The sequence below is a fragment of the Coregonus clupeaformis genome, chromosome 37 (assembly GCF_020615455.1).
Source record: "Coregonus clupeaformis isolate EN_2021a chromosome 37, ASM2061545v1, whole genome shotgun sequence".
NCBI classification, from domain to species: domain Eukaryota; kingdom Metazoa; phylum Chordata; class Actinopteri; order Salmoniformes; family Salmonidae; genus Coregonus; species Coregonus clupeaformis.
In genome coordinates, this window is record NC_059228.1 from 15,052,695 (window position 1) to 15,076,253 (window position 23,559).

The following is a 23,559-nucleotide window of genomic DNA, read 5'->3' on the forward strand; positions in this document are numbered from 1 at the left end:
TCAATTAATCATCTGAGCGGATAGTGGCCAGTGAGGCTCTCAGACCGCTGCCTGATCAATTAGCTAAATTTGTCACTGCCGGATCAACCAAGGGATTTTGTGATTGTGTTATGGCATTAAATCTGATTTCATTGTTTGTTTTTAGGAGCTGAACTCGTCGTTGGTGGACCGGGACAGATCAATCTGTGAGAGGAACGAGCTGTTGGAGAAGTACTGCCACGAGGTGAAGGACAAGGCCGAGGCCCAGAAGGAGCTGAGCCAAGCCTGTAAAGACATCGAGACGGTCCGGGAGGAGAGAGACGTGGCCCGCAAGGAGAGGACAGAGGCCATCATACAGAGAGAACAGCTACTGAGAGAGTGCTACCAGGCTAGACAGGTAACACACACAGCTCTTACATTTATAATACACACCTGTATTAGAGAGAGGACAGAGGCTATCATACAGAGAGAACAGCTACTGAGAGAGTATTACCAGGCTAGACCTGGGAACAACACACACACAATGTTTTCTGAAACACCGGTATGGACAAAGTACATAGGCATTGAAAGTACATTTAATTCTTTAAAAAAATACAATCTACCCAGTTATCAGCACCATCTTCGCTGTCTGTCAAAAAGGGACAGCTCCCAGCCACAGGTTAGACACATGATGAAGGGACAGCTCCCAGCCACAGGTTAGACACATGATGAAGTGATAGAGCTTAGTGTATCCTATAAAGTGTCAACTATTGGATTATGTCAGTGGAATGACCCTAAAGCGTAGGCCATCATTGTAAATAACAATTTGTTCTTAACTGACTTGCCTAGTTAAATAAAGGTTAAATAAAAAAAAGAATTACAAAAAAAGCAGATTTAGTCCCCTAGATAAATGCTGCTGCTGACACTTCCCTGTTCAGACCACTAGATGGCCCTCCTACTGCGGTTTTACACTACAGGAGTCAGTATGCATAAAGGTAGACTCAGCGAAATGACGTTGCCACGAGCAGCACTGCGGATATTGATATGAGCGCGATGCAAGACTTTCGCTCTCACACGGTCACACACGGTATCTGCGCATGTTCACTGGTTCGCTTCAAGCTGTTCACAGATTGGTAGCCAGGGCACCAAAACAGCGGAGAAGTTGAGCCTCACGCATCAACCCTCTTAGTTGTTGCGGAAATTGACCCACTATGCTGTTTACTTTCTGCATCTACGTCATATCACTGAGTCTACCTTTAAAACCTGTGATAGAAATCCCAGCTGGAGGATTCCCTCCCTGGTTATTTCCTTCTGATTGTGGGAATTCTCCAGCTGGGATTACTGAGAAACCTGGGAACGTTTGGAAAGTTTCTGGAAATGTGGGTTTGATCTGTTGAAGTTTGTTTTACTGAAAGTGACTGACTAACGTCCGTGTCTCTGTGTGTGTGACAGAAAGAAGATTCTGCCACTCTGGACATAGAGCGGGTCAACAAGGAGATGGAGGTGTTGAGGAAGCAGTACGAGGCCATGTCCCAGGAGCTGAAGGAGGCGACGCAGGAGGCCGAGGTGGCCAAGTGTCGACGTGACTGGGCCTTCCAGGAGAGAGACAAGATAGTGGCAGAGAGAGAGAGCATACGGTGAGTACAGGGTGAGAGAGAAGGGCGATAGAGGGAGGGAAAATAAAAGGTGGGGTAGGCTCTTTCTTAATTAGTCTTTCTTCTCTCCTTGCCTCCTTCTGAAAACGCATTGGATTAAAAGGTCAGAGAGGGGGAACCTCGGATATTCCCCAATGCGTTTTGAGAAGGAAGCAAGGAGAGGGGACGCAAGGAATTTGAATGGACTAAACTGTGCTGATGCTTGATGATGTCATATCCTGCCCCTCCAGGACGCTGTGTGACAACCTGCGTAGGGAGCGGGACCGTGCGGTCAGCGATCTGGCCGATGCCCTGCGTAACCTTGACGACATGAGGAAGCAGAAGAACGACGCGTCACGGGAACTGAAGGAACTCAAGTGAGTCCCTGAGTCTTTACACACACACACACACACACACACACTTTCTCATCACCTCTGTATTGATGTGAAAATCTCCCTCTACTGGTCAGTGTGTGACTGCTATGTTAAATTCTCTCAGTTTCTTGTGACTTTGAGAGGTCGCACTCCTTCCCTGTGACGAAGAAGAAAATAGTAAGATTTAGGTTTTCAAGTCAACGACCCCCTCTAGGCCTGCCTCATGAGGACATAATTGGTCTTGGTGACAGTCAGCCACCATAGGCCTATTTCTCCTTTCCTTCCCAACCACCATGGTCGACATGGCTAAGTAGTAAGCCAGAGAACAACACCAACTAGTCTTGCACAGGCGGGAACCCACAGAACAAACACAAAAAAAGCCAGCAGATATAAAGTAGAGAGAGCAGAGACTTACCGATTGACGGCTGAGTTGGCTACCAATGAAGAGCCAAGGAGCGAAGACTTCAGAGGGTGAGTCAGCTAATCCAATAGCAATATAGTGAGGTAAATCCAAAGCAGATTGATTCCAGAGGCAATAATCCATTGGACACCGGAGACAGAGATCATGTGGCCTCCACATTTGTGTAATCTGATTTGGTTGTTTACATCAATCAATCAATCAATCAATTTTATTTTATATAGCCCTTCTTACATCAGCTAATATCTCGAAGTGCTGTACAGAAACCCAGCCTAAAACCCCAAACAGCTAGTAATGCAGGTGTAGAAGCACGGTGGCTAGGAAAAACTCCCTAGAAAGGCGAAAACCTAGGAAGAAACCTAGAGAGGAACCAGGCTATGAGGGGTGGCCAGTCCTCTTCTGGCTGTGCCGGGTGAAGATTATAACAGAACCATGCCAAGATGTTCAAAAATGTTCATAAGTGACAAGCATGGTCAAATAATAATCAGGAATAAATCTCAGTTGGCTTTTCATAGCCGATCATTAAGAGTTGAAAACAGCAGGTCTGGGACAGGTAGGGGTTCCATAACCGCAGGCAGAACAGTTGAAACTGGAATAGCAGCAAGGCCAGGCGGACTGGGGACAGCAAGGAGTCACCACGGCCGGTAGTCCCGACGTATGGTCCTAGGGCTCAGGTCTCTCAGTTGGCTTTTCATAGCCGATCATTAAGAGTTGAAAACAGCAGGTCTGGGACAGGTAGGGGTTTCGTAACCGCAGGCAGAACAGTTGAAACTGGAATAGCAGCAAGGCCAGGCGGACTGGGGACAGCAAGGTGTCATCATGCCCGGTAGTCCTGACGTATGGTCCTAGGGCTCAGGTTCTCAGAGAGAAAGAGAGAACGAGAGAATTAGAGAGAGCATACTTAAATTCACACAGGACACTGGATAAGACAGGAGAAGTACTCCAGGTATAACCAACTAACCCCAGCCCCCCGACACATAAACTACTGCAGCATAAATACTGGAGGCTGAGACAGGAGCGGTCCGGAGACACTGTGGCCCTATCCGAAGAAACCCCGGACAGGGCCAAACAGGAAGGATATAACCCCACCCACTCTGCCAAAGCACAGCCCCCGCACCACTAGAGGGATATCCTCAACCACCAACTTACAATCCTGAGACAAGGCCGAGTATAGCCCACAGAGGTCTCCACCACAGCACAAACCAGGGGGGGGGGCGCCAACCCAGACAGGAAGATCACGTCAGTAACTCAACCCACTCAAGTGACGCACCCCTCCCAGGGACGGCATGAAAGAGCACCAGCAAGCCAGTGACTCAGCCCCTGCAACAGGGTTAGAGGCAGAGAACCCCAGTGGAGAGGGGAACCGGCCTGGCAGAGACAGCAAGGGCTGTTCGTTGCTCCAGAGCCTTTCCGTTCACCTTCACACTCCTGGCCAGACTACACTCAATCATATGACCTACTGAAGAGATAAGTCTTCAGTAAAGACTTAAAGGTTGAGACCGAGTCTGCGTCTCTCACATGGGTAGGCAGACTGTTCCATAAAAATGGAGATCTATAGGAGAAAGCCCTGCCTCCCGCTGTTTGCTTAGAAATTCTAGGGACAATTAGGAGGCCTGCGTCTTGTGACCGTACGTACGGCAGGACCAACTCGGAAAGATAGGTAGGAGCAAGCCCATGTAACGCTTTATAGGTTAACAGTAAAACCTTGAAATCAGCCCTTGCCTTAACAGGAAGCCAGTGTAGGGAAGCTAGCACTGGAGTAATATGATCAAATTTCTTGGTTCTAGTCAGGATTCTAGCAGCCGTATTTAGCACTAACTGAAGTTTATTTAGTGCTTTATCCGGGTAGCTGGAAAATAGAGCATTGCAGTAGTCTAACCTAGAAGTAACAAATGCATGGATTAATTTTTCTGCATCATTTTTTGGACAGAAAATTTCTGATTTTTGCAATGTTACGTAGATGGAAAAAAGCTGTCCTTGAAACAGTCTTGATATGTTCGTCAAAAGAGAGATCAGGGTCAAGAGTAACGCCGAGGTCCTTCACAGTTTTATTTGAGACGACTTTACAACCATCAAGATGAATTGTCAGATTTAACAGAAGATCTCTTTGTTTCTTGGGACCTAGAACAAGCATCTCTGTTTTGTCCGAGTTTAAAAGTAGAACGTTTTCAGCCATCCACTTCCTTATGTCTGAAACACAGGCTTCTAGCGAGGGCAATTTTGGGGCTTCACCATGTTTCATTGAAATGTACAGCTGTGTGTCATCCGCATAGCAGTGAAAGTTAACATTATGTTTTCGAATAACATCCCCAAGAGGTAAAATATATAGTGAAAACAATAGTGGTCCTAAAACGGAACCTTGAGGAACACCGAAATGTACAGTTGATTTGTCGGAGGACAGACCATTCACAGAGACAAACTGATATCTTTCCGACAGGTAAGATCTAAACCAGGCCAGAACTTGTCCGTGTAGACCAATTTGGGTTTCCAGTCTCTCCAAAAGAATGTGGTGATCGATGGTGTCAAAGGCAGCACTAAGGTCTAGTAGCACGAGGACAGATGCAGAGCCTCGGTCTGACGCCATTAAAAGGTCATTTACCACCTTCACAAGTGCAGTCTCAGTGCTATGATGGGGGTCTAAAACCAGACTGAAGCATTTCGTATACATTGTTTGTCTTCAGAAAGGCAGTGAGTTGCTGCGCAACAGCTTTTTCTAAAATTTTTGAGAGGAATGGAAGATTCGATATAGGCCGATAGTTTTTTATATTTTCCGGGTCAAGGTTTGGCTTTTTCAAGAGAGGCTTTATCACTGCCACTTTTAGTGAGTTTGGTACACATCCGGTGGATAGAGAGCTGTTTATTATGTTCAACATAGGAGGGCCAAGCACAGGAAGCAGCTCCTTCAGCAGTTTAGTAGGAATAGGATCCAGTATGCAGCTTGAAGGTTTAGAGGCCATGATTATTTTCATCATTGTGTCAAGAGATATAGTACTAAAACACTTAAGTGTCTCTCCCGATCCCAGGCCCTCGCAGAGCTGTGCAGATCCAGGACAGCTAAGCCCTGGAGGAATACGCAGATTCAAAGAGGAGTCCGTAATTTGCTTTCTAATGGTCATGATCTTTTCCTCAAAGAAGTTCATGAATTTATTACTGCTGAAGTGAAAGCCATCCTCTCTTGGGGAATGCTGCTTTTTAGTTAGCTTTGCAACAGTATCAAAAAGAAATTTTGGATTATTCTTATTTTCCTCGATTAAGTTGGAAAAGTAGGATGATCGAGCAGCAGTGAGGGCTCTTCGGTACTGCACGGTACTGTCTTTCCAAGCTAGTCGGAAGACTTCCAGTTTGGTGTGGCGCCATTTCCGTTCCAATTTCCTGGAAGCTTTCTTCAAAGCTCGGGTATTTTCTGTATACCAGGGAGCTAGTTTCTTATGACAAATGTTTTTCGTTTTTAGGGGTGCAACTGCATCTAGGGTATTGCGCAAGGTTAAATTGAGTTCCTCAGTTAAGTGGTTAACTGATTTTTGTCCTCTGACGTCCTTGGGTAGGCAGAAGGAGTCTGGAAGGGCATCAAGGAATTTTTGTGTTGTCTGAGAATTTATAGCACGACATCACACCTCCTCGTGATTGCAGGATTGTAGCTGTAGATTGTAGCTCACCACTGCCAACACTCGTTTTGCATGGCTAGTGGCTAACGCTAGCCAGCTCTGCACACAAGTCATGAAGTGTGGTGTCACTTCCATAGGCGTCATGTCCATAGGGTGCCCCCTCAAATTTGTCCTGTTTGTTTTGTAATGCTACTAACCACCTAGCAATTTTATGAAGTTGGCTTTAGTTAGCCCACATATGTTCCCAACCTCATAACTAGCTACCAAGAAGCCATTTGAGACTATCAATCAAGTTTGAGTAGCTAGCTTGTCAAAAAAAAAAAAATGTGCTGAATAAGACTCACATTCCTTTCAATATTTTACCCAGATTTTAGCAGAGATGGATATTTAGTTTCTTTTTAAAAATAACCACCAGTCAGGAGGATACAGACAGCTCAAGAGGTAGGCTTAGATATGCAGAAAACTTGACATTTTTGACATAGAATTAAGCATAATGATTATGGATCTAGATTGCAGGAATAAGCTGTTTCAGGTGTTTGAAAAATGCAAAATTCTCCAACTTCCAGATGGAGGTCCTAGATCCCCTTCGAACCCCCCCCCCCCAGCCATCCTCACATACTTGTGATATCACTTCCTGACCTGTGTCTTGTCACTGTGTTCAGAGAGAAGATGGAGAGCCAGCTGGACAGGGAGGCAAGGTTCTGTCAGCTGATGGCCCACAGCTCCCATGACTCGGCTATCGACACAGACTCTCTGGAGTGGGAGACTGAGGTGGTGGAGTTTGAGAAGGACAGGGTCAGTCTGGAGACATCAACTACTGTTATTGATTGAATTGAATTATTATTTGACCATGGGATGGATGGATGGATTGACTGATTTCATAATTTGATAAATTGATTTCCAAATCCTGATAAATAATGTCTGATAGATACAGTATGTATGTAGATAACCAGTGTACAGTATGTTAAACTTAACTGTTTTCCTGTAGGATGACATGGATTTGAAAGCACTTGGGTTTGACATAGCAGAGGGGGTAAATGATCCGTATTTACCAGGAGATTGTGGAATATTTGTGACAAGAGTTGACAGAGGAAGTATTGCTGATGGAAGGTTAAGGTAATTCTCTGATTTTTTACATTTCTATCTGTAGCGTTTAACACCACTGAACACACCCTGTTCTTTCCTCATCTTCATCATCTCCAATAACACAATTTCACTTCCTGCTTTTCAGAGTGAACGATTGGTTGCTGAAGTTAAATGATGTGGATGTGACCAATAAGGACAGGAAGCAGGTGGTGAAGGCAGTGCTTAATGGAGGCTGGCTGATCAACATGGTGGTGCGCAGGAGGAAGTCTCTGGGAGGGAGGCTGGTCACCCCCATACACATCAACCTGATCGGACACAAAGGTACCAGCTTTTTTGACAAACTCTTTTTAGAGTTAATTTAGGTAATGAGAGTGTTCTGGCACCTTCCATATGGAACTCTGCCTTATGATGCATCCCTTAAATAATATTCCATCTAGTGCATATGGCTTTTATATCTTTGTCCCCTATCCTTCTCTCTAATCCAGACAGTGGTATAGGTCTGGAGAGTGGTGTATTTGTGACGGCCCTGGTCCAGGGGAGTCCTGCTGCCAGGGAGGGATCTCTGACAGTCGGAGACAGACTTATCGCTGTGAGTTCTCTTCTCCTACTCCACCTCTTCTCCTACTCCACCTCTTCTCCTACTCCACCTCTTCTCCTACTCCACCTCTTCTCATCCTCCTTTTCATCCTCCACTTCCTCCCGCATCTACTCCTCCTCCTTCTTCTTCTCTCCTCCTCCTTCTTCTTCTCTCCTCCTCCTCCTTCTCTTCTCCTCCTTCTCCTCCTCCTCCTTCTTCTCCTCCTCTTCTTCTCCTCTTCTCCTCTTTCTCCTCCTCCTTCTCCTCCTCCTTCTCATCCATCTCTTCTCCTCCTCCTTCTCGCCTCCTCCGTCTCTCCTCCTCCTCCTTTTCTTCTTCTCCTTTTTCTCTCCTCCTTCTCTTCTCCTCCTTCTTCTTCAATCCTCCTCCTTCTCTCCTCCTCTTCCTCCTCTCCTCATTTTCCTCCTCTTCTTCTCCTGTTCTTCTTCTTCTAATCCATTATCTTCCAACCTCTCCCTCCTTTTCCTTCACCTGATTTCACCCCTGTTCCATGTACGCTACCGGTCAAAAGTTAAGACACACCTACTCATTCAATGGTTTTTCTTTATTTTTACTATTTTCTACATTGTAGAATAATAGTGAAGACGTCAAGACTATGAAATAACACATATGGAATCATGTAGTAACCAAAAAAGTGTTAAACAAATCAAAATATATTTTATATTTGAGATTCTTCAAATAGCCACCCTTTGCCTTGATGACAGCTTTGCACACTCTTGGCATTCTCTCAACCAGCATCATGAGATAGTCACCTGGAATGCATTTCAATTAACAGGTGTGCCTTGTTAAAAGTTAATTTGTGGAATTTATTTCCTTCTTAATGCGTTTGTGCCAATCAGTTGTGTTGTGACAAGGTAGGGTTGGTATACAGAAGATAGTACTATTTGGTATAAGACCAAGTCCATATTATGGCAAGAACAGCTCAAATACAGTGGCTTGCGAAAGTATTCACCCCCCTTGGCTTTTTTCCTATTTTGTTGCCTTACAACCTGGAATTAAAATGATTTTTGGGGGGGTTTGTATCATTTGATTTACACAACATGCCTACCACTTTGAAGATGCAAAATCTTTTTTATTTTGAAACAAACAAGAAATAAGACAAAAAAACAGAACTTGAGCGTGCATAACTATTCACCCCCCCCAAAGTCAATACTTTGTAGAGCCACCTTTTGCAGCAATTACAGCTGCAAGTCTCTTGGGGTATGTCTCTATAAGCTTGGCACATCTAGCCACTAGGATTTTTGCCCATTCTTCAAGGCAAAACCGCTCCAGCTCCTTCAAGCTGGATGGGTTCCGCTGGTGTACAGCAATCTTTAAGTCATACCACAGATTCTCAATTGGATTGAGGTCTGGGCTTTGACTAGGCCATTCCAAGACATTTAAATGTTTCCCCTTAAACCACTCAAGCGTTGCTTTAGCAGGATGCTTAGGGTCATTGTCCTGCTGAACCTCCGTCCCCGTCTCAAATCTCTGGAAGACAAACAGGTTTCCCTCAAGAATTTCCCTGTATTTAGCGCCATCCATCATTCCTTCAATTCTGACCAGTTTCCCAGTCCCTGCCGATGAAAAACATCCCCACAGCATGGTGCTGCCACCACCATGCTTCACTGTGGGGATGGTGTTCTTGGGGTGATGAGGTGTTGGGTTTGCGCCAGACATAGCGTCTTCCTTGATGGCCAAAAAGCTCAATTTTAGTCTCATCTGACCAGAGTACCTTCTTCCATATGTTTGGGGAGTCTCCCACATGCCTTTTGGCGAACACAAAACGTGTTTGCTTATTTTTTTCTTTAAGCAATGCCTTTTTTCTGGCCACTCTTCCGTAAAGCCCAACTCTGTGGAGTGTACGGCTTAAAGACATCATATGGTGCCGGAGAAGATGGCTGCCGTTTTTACAGCCCTCTAACCAATTGTACTATTATGTGTGTTTTTCCGCGTTATTTGTAATTTATTCTGTACATAATGTTTCTGCCATCGTCTCTTATAACCAAAAAGAGCTTCTGGATATCGGGACAACGATTACTCACCTCGTATTGGACGAAGATTTTTTCTTCAACAAGTCGGACGCGAAGGATATCCTACAGACACCCGACAAGGCCCAAATCCCTGTCATTCGCATGAGAAAGAGACAGAGATATCGTGGACGTAGGTCGGGGTGCCTTGTAAGGATCAATCCTATTAGCCAATGTTCAATCATTTGAGAATAAATTGGATGACCTAAGATTACGGTTATCCTAACAACGGGACATTAAAAACTGTATCTTACGTTTCACCGAGTCGTGGCTGAACGACGACATGGACAACATACAGCTAGCGGGCTATACACTACATCGGCAGGATAGAATGGCTGACTCTGGTAAGACAAGGGGTGGCGGTCTGTGTATATTTGTAAACAACAGCTGGTGCACAAAATCAAATATTAAGGAAGTCTTGTGGTTTTGCTCACCTGAGGTAGAGTATCTTATGATAAGCTGTAGACCACACTATTTACCAAGAGAGTTTTCATCTATATTTTTCATAGCTGTCTATTTACCACCACAAACCAATGCTGGCATTAAGACTGCACTGAATGAGCTGTATAAGGCCATAAGTGAACAGGAAAACGCTCATCCAGAGGCAGCGTTCCTAGTGGCCGGGGACTTTAATGCAGGGAAACTTAAATCCGTTCTACCTAATTTCTACCAGCATGTTAAATGTGCAACCAGAGGGGAAAAAAACTCTAGACCACCTTTACTCCACACACAGAGATGCATACAAAGCTCTCCCTCGCCCTCCATTTGGCAAATCTGACCATAACTCTATCCTCCTGATTCCTGCTTATAAGCAAAAACTAAAGCAGGAAGCACCAGTGACTCGGCATTCTGCAGTGATACGCCATCCCATCTGGTTTGGGCTTAGTGGGACTATCATTTGTTTTACAACAGGACAATGACCAAAACACCTCCAGGCTGTGTAAGGGCTATTTTAACAAGAAGTAGAGTGATGGAGTGCTTCATCAGATGACCTGGCCTCCACAATCCCCCCGACCTCAACCCAATTGAGATTGTTTAAGATGAGTCGGACCGCAGAGTGAAGGAAAAGCAGCCAACAAGTGCTCAGCATATGTGGGAACTCCTTCAAGACTGTTGGAAAAGCATTCCAGGTGAAGCTGGTTGAGAGAATGCCAAGAGTCTGCAAAGCTGTCATCAAGGGAAAGGGTGGCTATTTGGAAAAAAAATCCATTTAAATTACAGGTTGTAATGTAACAAAATAGGAAAAAATGGCAAGGGGGATGAATACTTTTGCAAGGCACTGTAAGCAAAGAGAAACGACAGTCCATCATTACTTTAAGACATGAAGGTCAGTCAATATGGAACATTTCAAGAACTTTGAACGTTTCTTCAAGTGCAGTCACAAAAACCATCAAGCGCTATGATTAAACTGTCTCTCATGAGGACCGCCACAGGAATGGAAGACCCAGAGTTACCTCTGCTGCAGAGGATAAGTTCATTAGAAATTGCAGCCCAAATAAATGCTTCACAGAGTTCAAGTCACAGACACATCTCAACATCAACTGTTCAGAGGGCACTTTGTGAATCAGGCCTTCATGGTCGAATTGCTGCAAAGAAACCACTACTAAAGGACACCAATAAGAAGAAGAGACTTGCTTGGGCCAAGAAACACGAGCAATGGACATTAGACCGGTGGAAATGTATCCTTTGGTCTGGAGTCCAAATTGGAGATTCTTGGTTCCAACCACCGTGTCTTTGTGAGATGCGATTTGGGTGAACGGATTATCTCTGCATGTGTTTTTCCCACCGTGAAGCATGGAGGAGGAGGTGTTATGGTGTGGGGGTTCTTTGCTGGTGACGCTGTCAGTGATTTTATTTAGAATTCAAGGCACACTTAACCAGCATGGCTACCACAGCATTCTGCAGTGATACGCCATCCCATCTGGTTTGGGCTTAGTGGGACTATCATTTGTTTTACAACAGGACAATAACCAAAACACCTCCAGGCTGTGTAAGGGCTATTTTAACAAGAAGTAGAGTGCTTCATCAGATGACCTGGCCTCCACAATCCCCCCGACCTCAACCCAATTGAGATTGTTTAAGATGAGTCGGACCGCAGAGTGAAGGAAAAGCAGCCAACAAGTGCTCAGCATATGTGGGAACTCCTTCAAGACTGTTGGAAATCATTCCAGGTGAAGCTGGTTGAGAGAATGCCAAGAGTCTGCAAAGCTGTCATCAAGGGAAAGGGTGGCTATTTGAAGAATCTCAAATATAAAATAGATTTTGATTTGTTTAACACTTTTTTGGTTACTACATGATTCCATATGTGTTATTTCATAGTTTTGATGTCTTCACTATTATTCTACAATGTAGAAAATAATAGAAAATAAAGAAATTCCCTGGAATTAGTAGGTGTGTCCAACCTTTGACTGGTACTGTATATCTCTAGTGACAGACAGAATCATAGCCAGTCATCACTCTACCGAGCAGAATGACCTGCTCCCTAATCATGATGAACCAACTGCAGCAGAAAGCATAATCCTCCAGATCCTTACTGTGAAGCTCTGCTGCTTAATAAAACAGCTGGGCTTAGATGTCTCCCCACTCACCTCTAATGGCAGACCAGGGCTGTGTCCCAAAACTGCACCCTATTACTCCATACACAGCGCACTATTTTTAACTAGAGCCCATTTGGCCAAGGTCAAAAGTAATGCACTATATAGGGAATAGGGTGCCATTTGGTACACACTCAGTAGATACCCTCACCTTTTAATAGTAAAGTCAGACTAGCTGAAATGGGATATGACCGCTCAGTGTTAGTGATTAGCGAGCATTGGATTAGATGGCTGCAGATGTCAATCTTGGTTGTGTATCATCGTATACCATGTCCTTGTAGTTGTTAATCACTGAATGTAGCAGGTTATATTTCGCATATACCGTAGATGTTTAATTATGTTAGAAGGGAAAGGACCTGAACACGCTGACCCTAGAGCGACGTGCAGTCAGTGCACAATCTGCATATGCTAAAGCTGCACTCTTAATGCTCATTACTACAATGTCTCAGACTAAGCTGTCAGCCCCCTCAGATGGAATATAATGCTTCAAACAGTACTGTATCATGCTAGGTGTTAAATATTCACTAGTCTGACCTCTTTTTAGAAAAGACTCAGGCTTGCATATATTACCAACTTTCCTCTTCTCCCTCCCTCCCTCTGCTCCTCTCAGCTCCTCTCCCCTCCCTCAGTTCCTCTCCCCTCCCTCAGCCCTCCCTCAGCCCTCCCTCAGCTCTTCTCAGCTCCTCTCCCCTCCCTGCGCTCCTCTCGTGCACGCAGTATTTTTTATAATTCATCAGTCCTATTGTCATTGAAATGTGGCGATTGATAAAGGAGTGTGGGGGTGATCTAGTTGTAAGAAGAACCGCTGGCCTACATTTCTAATAGGATCCCACTGCAGCAGGAAGGAAGACAGACTCCAATCTCTGGCACTGTGTTCTTCAGGGGTAGGGGATCTCTATTAGGGTTAGGTTCATTGTCAACCTAGCTTGAAAGCAAGAAGATCTAGCAGAACGTGTGTTTGTGTTTGAGAAAGGTGTAGTGTGTTTCTGAGCGTGTCCTCTGTTGTCCCCAGATCAACGGCATCGCTCTGGACAACAAGTCGGTGACTGAGTGTGAGACTCTGCTGAGGAACTGCAGGGAGTCTCTCAGCCTCTCTCTCATGAAGGTGAATCTAAACTAGCCCCCTGTACTAAGCTCCTTCAATACGCACTGGCCTTAAATTAGACTCAAGTTATTCTTCAGCCAATGTGATGCCACATAACAACCTTATTTAGGAAAGGGCTTTGACTTGAATCTAAACTTCACTGCTCACTGGCCTCAAATCAGCCTTACATTTTAGTTATCCTCAAGTCTATGTAGTGCCATACACTGCAACACTCTTATTTGATGCTATAGTGGGCACTCTTTTTTTGGACGGTGATTTGAATTTCTCCAAGTTTCTCAATAGCAAACACTTGAGATACTACTGCACTGCACAGGAGGTTGGTGGCACCTTAATTGGGGAGGACGGTGTTGTGGTAATGGCTGGAGTGGAATCATTGGAATGGTATGAAATACATCAAACAGGTGTTTGATGCCATTCCATTTGCGCCGTTCCAGCCATTATTATGAGCCGTCCTCCCCTCAGCAGCCTCCACTGCTGCACTACAGTGACTAGATTTCAGGATAGTGTAATAACTGTTTTGGAGGGGACAAGTTTTGGAAGAAAGTAAATGTGTGTACTAATCCAGTGCTATTCCTAACACACCTCTATCCTCTTATGTCCCCAGTTCTTCCCTCACAGTTCGTCAGGCCAGAGCATCTTCGAGAGCCTGCGGGAGTCATCGTCCAACGGCCGTCTCTCCGAGGTACACTTCAGGAACAGCCTCAAACACAACAGCTCCACACAGACAGACATCTTCTGCCCAGACACGCGAGGAGGGGGTAGTAACGTCAACGTCCCAGGAGAGAGGAGGAAGGGCGGGGTGGGTGAACCTGATGAGGGGATGGAGGTGTACGGGGACATCAGGAAGCCGTTCTCCATGGGGTCTCTCCACTCCACCAGCCTCCGGCCGTCCTCTGACCTCGGTCTGGGTCCCCCGGGCCGCTACGGCCCCAGCGCCTTTCAGGAGTGCTGCTCTGGGTCCCCCTACGCCAAGGCCCCCCCACCCCCCATGACCTATGACCCCTCTAATCCCCCCGACTGCATCACCATGGAGACCACCCTGGAGAGGAAGCACAGCGGCGGCACCTGGCCCAAGATGATCGTAGGCGGGATGTCCGTTGCCGTGGATACGACCACAGCGATGACTCCGACCCAGCTGTCCATCTTCAAGTCGCCCAAACAGAGGAAGTCCATCTTCGACCCAGACGCCTTCAAATTACGGCCTGAGACGGCGCCCCAGTCTTCCAAGATGGAGTACCTGTCGCCCAGTCAGCTGGTGGCCCACTCCCCGCAGCCCTCCAAGACGGAGTCTCCCTCCTCTACGGCCACACCCACCCCTCCGACTCCGCCCACCCGCAGCGATTCGTTCAAATTCAAACACAAACAACAGAGCAGCTCTGCCTCCGACTGCACGCTCACCTCCGACGGGGGCAAAGGGGAGGCCGTTGCCATGGTTATGGGGGAGGGCAGTGGGGAACGAGAGAGAGAGCGGGAACGAGAGAGGGACAGGAATGGGAACCACTACTTCCTGGATGGGAAGGTCCTGACATCGAGGAAGTCATGTGACGAGGACATTGGTCGCACCCGGGGGGAGGAGCCTGAGGTGAAGAGGCCCCGCCCTAAATCTGCGCCAGCTCTCAGACGCAGGATGACCCCCCAGTCCATCACCCTACCCTCCTTCCAGGTCAGTTTGATATTAATGTGATGCTATCTATAGTCCTTTTCACTAGGGCCGGTCACCAATAGTCTATTCGAAAGGATTCCTCTCCTGTCCTCCATCTACAGTGACTTTAAAGAACTGAACAGGTGAAGGCATCCTCTTAAGTTGCGTGCTCCTTCCTAGCCTATTTTTAACGTCAACTATGTTCAAGTAGAGGAGACAAGGAGAGGATGCCACTTAAGACTATAGAGATGCGTCTTAGGTCTGAAAACACTAAATACAAAGAGAGAAATATAGCTCCAGGCACAGAGGCCAGGGAGGTGTGGTCCCGTCCCAACACTCTGAAACGGGTCCTTTAGTCTCCTCCTCGTCCTGTTTCTGCTCCTGGTCATTGAACTGTGATTGTGGTCCTTCTCCTTATTCTCCCGCTGTTTCTGTTCCTCATCATTAAACCAATTGGTTTCTGTATCTGTCAATCACCAGAGCTACTCCAATGACGATCACTCTCCAGAGCCCAGAGAGATGCTTCGCTCCTCCCCCAACCGCTCCCACAGACACAGTGTGGGCTTCGTCCCCACAGTCTACAACGGTACTCTGCCTGCAAGTGAGTCTCTCTCACTCACTCACTCACACACACACACATCAAAAGGAGAAGGGAAAGGGGAATACCTAGTCAGTTGTACACTTGAATGCATTCAACCCAAATGTGACTTCCGCATTTAACCCAACCCCTCTGAATCAGAGAGGTGCGGGGGGGCTGCCTTAATCGACATCCATGTTGGGGGTTAACTACCTTGCTCAAGGGTGGAATGGTAGATTTTTCCACCTTGCCGGCTTGAGAATTCGAACCAGCTAATTACTGGCCCAACGCTCTTAACCGTTAGGCTACCCGCCGGCCCATCACACACTGTTCTATCCTGAGCCTTTCTAGCCAGTGTGTTCCTCCCATCTAACCGGTGTGGTTGTTGGTGGTGGCGTTGTTGTGATCTCTAACCAGTGTGTGTGTTGTGTTCTGTCAGACTCGGCCCATCGTGGCCTAGCCCCGTGTCCAGCGGTGACTGCTGTGATGAGGAACCCAGTCTACACAGTCCGCAGCCACAGAGTCCACACCAACAACTGTCCCTCTGTCTCCTCCCAGATCTGTCAACACCAGCACAACAACCAACACCCCAGGTAACTATCCCAGACAGAATAACTGCCCTGAAAACCAAGATGTGCCCAGTCATTCTTAACGGGGGCTAATGATTGTTTCGTCTAAATAGTATAGTGACTTGAAAATATGATGCCATTTGCTAAAGTAGGCAAATAATTCGTTGGAAACAACTTGGCCATCATTATGATCAAATTTACTTTAGACAGATGGCAATGTTGCTATTAGTAAGCAATGCTAACGTTAGCTAGGTAAAATCCAGTGCTCTCCCCTCAATCTTAGCTAGCTAGCTAACGTTGTACTACATGTAAAGTCAATCTGATGACATTGCAGTGATGACAAAAGGTTTTCCTACTAATTAGTTGCCTCCTTTTTCATCCTGTTTGAGAATGTATTGAGTAGAACGTTCAGTTGTGCACCAGTCCTCAAGATACATTTCATAACAATGGCGTGAATGACGCTAAGTGCGACCCATGAATTATGTAGTGAGAGAGTGTGTCAGTCCACAGCACCAGGGGCGTCTGAGCCTGGACCTGAGCCAGAAGTGTCCAGCAGCAGACTACTCATCATCCTCGTCACGCAGCAGCAGCACCTCCCATGGTACCAACTCACTACCCTCCAGCGCTCGCCTGGGCCTTGGTCAGTCACCCACGCACGCCACCCACGCACGCCACCCACGCACGCCACCCACGCACGCACGCCACACACCCACGCATACCACACACACACACACACACACACACACACACACACAAAATACTCATATTATGCATGTTTGCGCGCACACACACACTGATGAACTTTTCCATTCCATCAGGTTGGTCCAGTAAGGTCCAGTACCGGACAGAGAGGATAAAGGTACCCTCCACGCCCCGCTACCCTCGATCCATGCTGGGCTCTGACAGAGGTACCTACATGGATAGAGCAATGAATGAATGAACGGATGAATTTACGGATGGATGGATAATTGAACAAACAAATGAGTTAACAAACAGGTGGGTGGGTGGGGGGGTTGGGAAAATGAATGAATTAACAAATGGCTGGATGGATGAATGAATGTATTAACTTTTTAAGATTCCTATTCCTTGAATACTGTACCTCTCTACCAATATTTTCTGACGCTGGTCCCAAGGGGCCTTTAAAACACCGATTTTTCCACTCAACCAAAGAACTTATTCCAAATCAAACAGCTGACCACCCTCATGTATTCTCGGAGGAGAATGTGGCAGCCCTGTTAGCAGCTCATTTACAGGTGCTGCGCTGTCATTTACTGCTGAAAGAGGTGGGACCCAAACAGTCATAACACTAAACACAGGGAAACACTTGCTTAATCATATAGATTGGATGTCCCTGGCAGTTAAAGTTGATGGTGAACATGCTTGTGTCAGGGTATTTACAACCTGATTACCTCTCTGAGAAATGACGCTGTAACTGTGGACCAATTCTCTCCCTCTCGCTCTACTACCATGTTTTAACTGTTGTGAGTATTTGAATTGTTTTTGCTATGGTTGTAAGAATGACAAACACATTTTCCTTTCGGGATTAATAAAGTACATTCTTATCTCATCTCACATCTCATTTTAAGTCTCTTCCCCTCTCTTCTCCCTCCCTCTCCCCGGCCCCTCGCCTTCAGGCTCCCTGTCCCATTCAGAGTGCAGCAGCCCCAGCCTCATCACTCCACCCCACTCACCTCTCAACCTGGAGACTTCCTCGTTCGCCAGCAGCCAATCACAGAGCTCTATCTCCACCCTGCCTAGAATCTCCGTCAGCCCTGTGCCAATAGGAGAGCGCAGGAAAGACCGGTAGGAAGGAGAAGAGGAGACAAGGGGGGAAAAGGAGTTTGAAAAGAGTTAGGGCTGGAAGGTGTAAAACAGTGTCTGGAGTACCTCTCCGCCCCCAGCAGTTATATTTATTTACTTGAATTCAGTACTAGCACACACGATTCAATTTGTCAAATAATCACCAAGCCCTTTGTTAGTTGAATCAGGTGTGCAAGTACTGGAATAGGCTGAGGGTAATTGGGGAGAGGTTTGGAAACACTGCTCTGGAATAATACAAATAGGAAGTGTGTGATGCATTGATTATAGATCAGTTATAATGCTTTTTGTAAATGCAGTATAAAGGTCAGTTGTTAGTTGCTGTCGTTTCTCCTTGTAGCCTGGTCCCAGATCTGTTTGTGCTTTAGCCAACTCCCCTGACTATGCCAGTGGAATGACAATGTTAGTCAGGAGGATTTGCTAAAGCACACACAGAAGGAACCAGGCTAGTTTCCTTGTATTTTTCTGTTATTTATTCTTCTCACAGCAGACCTGTTTGACCTCTGCATAGTTCCTATTTTTCACCACCTCACTGTTTCCTTTTGCTGTCTGCCCTGTCTGTTTTCCTCTCCTCCATCTCCTCCCTCGTTTCCTTTCTTCTATCTGCCGTGTGTGTGAATGTCTCCAGGTCTCTGTACCATAACAGGTCTTTTCTGAGGATCCCTCTGGCTGCTAGGCCGAGGTTCTCCTCTCTCAGGAGCCTCAGGTTCGTTGGATCCACCTCAGACACAGATGGTCTTACTGTTAACATGCTTGAGTGTTAGATAGATATACTGAAATATAGATATAGTCCCTAGCCCCTCCAGAAACAACCCCTACTCCCAACCCTGAGGCACTTGCCTAGTGACTAGGGGCTAGTAGAGAGCCCATCGAGATCTAGTGTAGGCACCTGGAATGTATAAAGCATGTGTTGTGGTATTTCTCACCCCTGAACAGCAGTTAGGCCTGAATCCCACTTTCGAGTCAAATAGGTCTGTGCATGCTAGGTTTACATTAGCTTGCGTCTCACTGAAAAGATCCAGAAAACCTGCTCAACTCTTCCTCTTGAACCGGATTTGATAGATTGATGTGCGCTGTGTCTCAATTGTGTTTGTATGATTGGACTTGTTGAAATGACGTGGCCACTTGTTTCATGTGTAAAGTATTTCTCACTGAAGCTGCATGCTACTGAACTACCGCGTCCTTTTGCAGATGGCAAGGCATTCTGTGTGTGTTTGGGTCCAATCCTAGTCACTTTGCTGAGTGTGAAGCTACCTCTGAGTCCACCTCACAACCTCTGGATCTTTAGCTTGTCTTCATCTTTTAGCACACTGTCTGTCCCTTTTTATTTCTGTCTGTTGGTCCTTCCTGTATATGTAATATGCCTCCATATATGAAATATGTCTCTGTGTTGTGAAAATCAACATGTGTGTTTCATAGCACCGTAGTCCCTATGTAGTGCAGAACTTTTGGCCAGACCCTTATCGGGGAATTGACATGCAGCCCTGATGTTTGTCGTTTATTCTCCTCCCTCCTTCCTTCCCTCCCTCCCTCTCATCAGGCCGTACCTGGAGGAACCTCGGAACGTGATTGTTCACAAAGGGGCGGAGCCTCTGGGCATCTCTATCGTCGGCGGCGAGAACGGTGGCATCTTCGTCTCCAAGGTGACGGGAGGCAGCATCGCCCACCAGGCCGGCCTGGAGTACGGCGACCAGCTCCTCGAGGTAACTTCCTGTTTCATTGCTTCCTGACAGGGTTAAGGATCAAATCTCAGGAGGAAATTGTCAATGTGATTCTGTGATGTAGACTGCAACCAGCACAGTCACTTGCACATCTAGACTACATGTGCTAATTCCCTGTTAATGGAATAAAACATTACATTTAACATTATAGACATTTACAGTACCAGTCAAAAGTTTGGACACACCTACAGGGTTTTTCTTTATTTTTACTATTTTCTACATTGTAGAATAATAGTGAAGACATCACAACTATGAAATAACAAATATGGAATCATGTAGTAACCAGAAAAGTGTTAAAGAAATCAAAATATATTTTATATTTGAGATTCTTCAAAGGAGCCACCCTTTGCCTTGATGACAGCTTTGCACACTCTTGGCATTCTCTCAACAAGCTTAATGAGGAATGCTTTTCCAACAGTCTTGAAGGAGTTCCCACATATGCTGAGCACTTGTTGGCTGCTTTTCCTTCACTCTGTGGTCCAACTCATCCCATACCATCTCAATTGGGTTGAGGTCGGGTGATTGTGGAGGCCAGGTCATCTGATGCAGCACTCCATCACTCTCCTTCTTGGTCAAATAGCCCTTAAACAGCCTGGAGGTGTGTTTTGGGTCATTGTCCTGTTGATAAACAAATGATAGTCCCACTATCGCTGCAGAATGCTGTTGTAGCCATGCTGGTTAAGTGTGCTTTGAATTCTAAATAAATCACCGAAATGTTAACCAGCAATGCACCATCTCACCTTCTCCTCCATGCTTCACGGTGGGAACCACACATGCAGAGATCATCCGTTCACCTACTCTGCGTCTCACAAAGACACGGTGGTTGGAACCAAAAATCTCAAATTTGGACTCATCAGACCAAAGGACAGATCTCCACTGGTCTAATGTCCATTGCTTGTGTTTCTTGGCTTCTTCTTATTGGTGTCATTTAGTAGTGGTTTCTTTGCAGCAATTCGACCATGAAGGCCTGATTCACACAATCTCCTCTGAACAGTTGATGTTGAGATGTGTCTGTTACTTGAACTTTGTGAAGCATTTATTTGGGCTGCAATCTGAGCTGCAGATAATTGCCGATTTCTGAGGCTGGTAACTCTAATTAACTTATCCTCTGCAGCAGAGGTAACTCTGGGTCTTCCTTTCCTGTGGCGGTCCTCATGAGAGCCAGTTTCATCATAGCACTTGATGGTTTTTGCGACTGCACTTGAAGAAACTTTCAAAGTTCTTGACATTTTCCGGATTGACTGACTTTCATGTCTTAAGGTAATGATGGACTGTCATTTCTCTTTGCTTATTTGAGCTGTTCTTGCCATAATATGGACTTGGTCTTTTACCAAATAGGGCTATCTTCTGTATACCAACCCTACCTTGTCACAACACAACTGATTGGCTCAAACGCATTAAGAAGGAAAGAAATTCCACAAATTAACTTTTGAAAGGCACACCTGTTAATTTAAATGCATTCCAGGTGACTACCTCATGAAGCTGGTTGAGCGATTGCCATGAGTGTGCAAAGCTGTCATCAAGGCAAAGGGTGGCTATTTGAAGAATCTCAAATATAAAGTATATTTTGATTTGTTTAACACTTTTTTGGTTACTACATGATTCCATATGTGTTATTTCATAGTTTTGATGTCTTCACTATTATTCTACAATGTAGAAAATAGTAAAAAGAAACTAAAACCCTTGAATGAGTAGATGTGTCTTAACTTTTGATTGGTAGTGTAGCAGACGCTCTTATCCAGAATGGTTTAGACACACATTCATGCATGAATATGATCTGTAGAATTGAAGTGCTGTTTATTTTCAGTGAGGATTTTTCAATAACATCTTGACTTTCTCTCCTCCCCTCCCTCTCCTCCCCTCCCTCTCCCCCTCTCCTCTCCCTCTCCCCCTCTCCTCTTCCTCTCTCCCCCTCTCCTCTTTCTCTCCTCCCCTCGCTCCCCCTCTCCTCTTCCTCTCCTTCCCTTCCTCCAGTATAATGGTATTAACCTGCGTAATGCCACGGAGCAGCAGGCCAGGCTGATCATTGGTCAGCAGTGTGACACCATCACCATTATGGCTCAATACAACCCCCACATGTACCAGCTGGGAAACCCCTCACGATCCAGGTAAACAATGACATTTCTTCCCTGTGGTCAATTTACAGAAATATAAGGGTAATCAAAGATAGAATGTCACTCTTTCATACTTCAAAAGGGGTGTAAAATCTACCTTGGGCCATGACATAGTCATCATTTGGCAAAATATACAGGCCTCATTTGGCACCATTGTATCCTATTTAAATAGATGGATAGATGTTCATTTGTCTAAGGTTCTCTCTCTCTCTCTCTCTCTCTCTCTCTCTCGCTCTCTGCGTCTGTAGTTCTCGTCTGGAGCCGGTGAGCAGCCAGTCAACGCCCCAGGGCAGTGGAGCCACCACCCCAGACAACCACTCTACTATAGACACTCTGAGTGAACAGGACGAAGGAACCCTCACCCCCTCCTCCAAACAGACCACCCCTACAACTAGTCCTCACAGCTTCAGCAGGTAACACACACCTCTGACTGCTCCAGCCTCTCCAACCTAATGTGGTTTTGTGTATATTGCAGGGGGTACAGCAGAAGATACATTAACGTTTTGTAAAGTATTCTTGTTCTTCCCTCCCCCCTCCAGGGTGTCGTCAGAGGGCAGTTGTAAGGTGTGTGAGCCGCGGGTGGTGACGGTGCGCAGGGCCCAGGGGACAGAGCTGGGGCTGGGGCTGTGTGGAGGGAACCTCCGGGGGGTCTATGTAGAGAGACTGGAGGAGGACAGCCCTGCTAGGGGACCAGAGGGGCTGCAGCCTGGAGACCTCATACTGGAGGTAGGTTATACATAAACCAGCATGTAGGTGGACACACCACACACAAGGTCTATAACAACTTTTTTGAGTGAACATTTTTCACCGTGCAGCATCCCTGCCAAAGCCCATTACCGTTTTCCCTGCCTGTCTTTGTTCCTTCATCGATTTCCCCGCTCCTCTCTTTCTCTCAGTGTACCTACACGGCCAATCTCTCTATACAGAGAGACATAGGCAGCTAACTCGTACTATCCCATTCCTGTCATGCTCCCACTCTGTCCTCCAAGCAGGCCTAGAGCTTTGTCATCAGAACAGAACTCACTGTAGAACTGTTCCCTTTCATCTCCCTGTCCGCTCTCCTCCTAATCAATAGACAGACACTTCAAACAGTCAAGGGGCTTCTGTCCTCTCCTCCTCCTCCTAATCAATAGACAGACACTTCAAACAGTCAAGGGGCTTCTGTCCTCTCCTCCTCCTCCTAATCAATAGACAGACACTTCAAACAGTCAAGGGGCTTCTGTCCTCTCCTCCTCCTCCTAATCAATAGACAGACACTTCAAACAGTCAAGGGGCTTCTGTCCTCTCCTCCTCCTCCTAATCAATAGACAGACACTTCAAACAGTCAAGGGGCTTCTGTCCTCTCCTCCTCCTCCTAATCAATAGACAGACACTTCAAACAGTCAAGGGGCTTCTGTCCTCTCCTCCTCCTCCTAATCAATAGACAGACACTTCAAACAGTCAAGGGGCTTCTGTCCCTCTCCTCCTCCTCCTAATCAATAGACAGACACTTCAAACAGTCAAGGGGCTTCTGTCCTCTCCTCCTCCTCCTAATCAATAGACAGACACTTCAAACAGTCAAGGGGCTTCTGTCCTCTCCTCCTCCTCCTAATCAATAGACAGACACTTCAAACAGTCAAGGGGCTTCTGTCCTCTCCTCCTCCTCCTAATCAATAGACAGACACTTCAAACAGTCAAGGGGCTTCTGTCCCTCTCCTCCTCCTCCTAATCAATAGACAGACACTTCAAACAGTCAAG

The 23,559-nt window shown here is 46.1% G+C and overlaps 1 protein-coding gene across 2 annotated transcripts in view; it reads left to right on the forward strand.

Moving 5' to 3' along the window:
- LOC121553187 (disks large homolog 5-like) overlaps positions 1-23,559 on the forward strand; it is an 87,784-nt gene that overhangs the window by 34,507 nt on the left and 29,718 nt on the right. Inside the window, exons 9-27 of one of the 2 annotated variants that reach the window (XM_045211559.1) lie at positions 146-376; positions 1,411-1,595; positions 1,844-1,969; positions 6,652-6,784; positions 6,978-7,105; positions 7,221-7,396; positions 7,561-7,664; positions 13,289-13,381; positions 13,986-15,044; positions 15,504-15,624; positions 16,040-16,193; positions 16,673-16,809; positions 16,988-17,077; positions 17,804-17,972; positions 18,616-18,693; positions 19,528-19,690; positions 21,683-21,816; positions 22,071-22,235; positions 22,362-22,548. In XM_045211559.1, coding sequence (XP_045067494.1) covers positions 146-376; positions 1,411-1,595; positions 1,844-1,969; positions 6,652-6,784; positions 6,978-7,105; positions 7,221-7,396; positions 7,561-7,664; positions 13,289-13,381; positions 13,986-15,044; positions 15,504-15,624; positions 16,040-16,193; positions 16,673-16,809; positions 16,988-17,077; positions 17,804-17,972; positions 18,616-18,693; positions 19,528-19,690; positions 21,683-21,816; positions 22,071-22,235; positions 22,362-22,548 — 3,633 coding nt within the window. The remainder of the gene's footprint in view (positions 1-145; positions 377-1,410; positions 1,596-1,843; positions 1,970-6,651; positions 6,785-6,977; positions 7,106-7,220; positions 7,397-7,560; positions 7,665-13,288; positions 13,382-13,985; positions 15,045-15,503; positions 15,625-16,039; positions 16,194-16,672; positions 16,810-16,987; positions 17,078-17,803; positions 17,973-18,615; positions 18,694-19,527; positions 19,691-21,682; positions 21,817-22,070; positions 22,236-22,361; positions 22,549-23,559) is intronic. The other variant, XM_045211560.1, reaches the window with a different exon arrangement.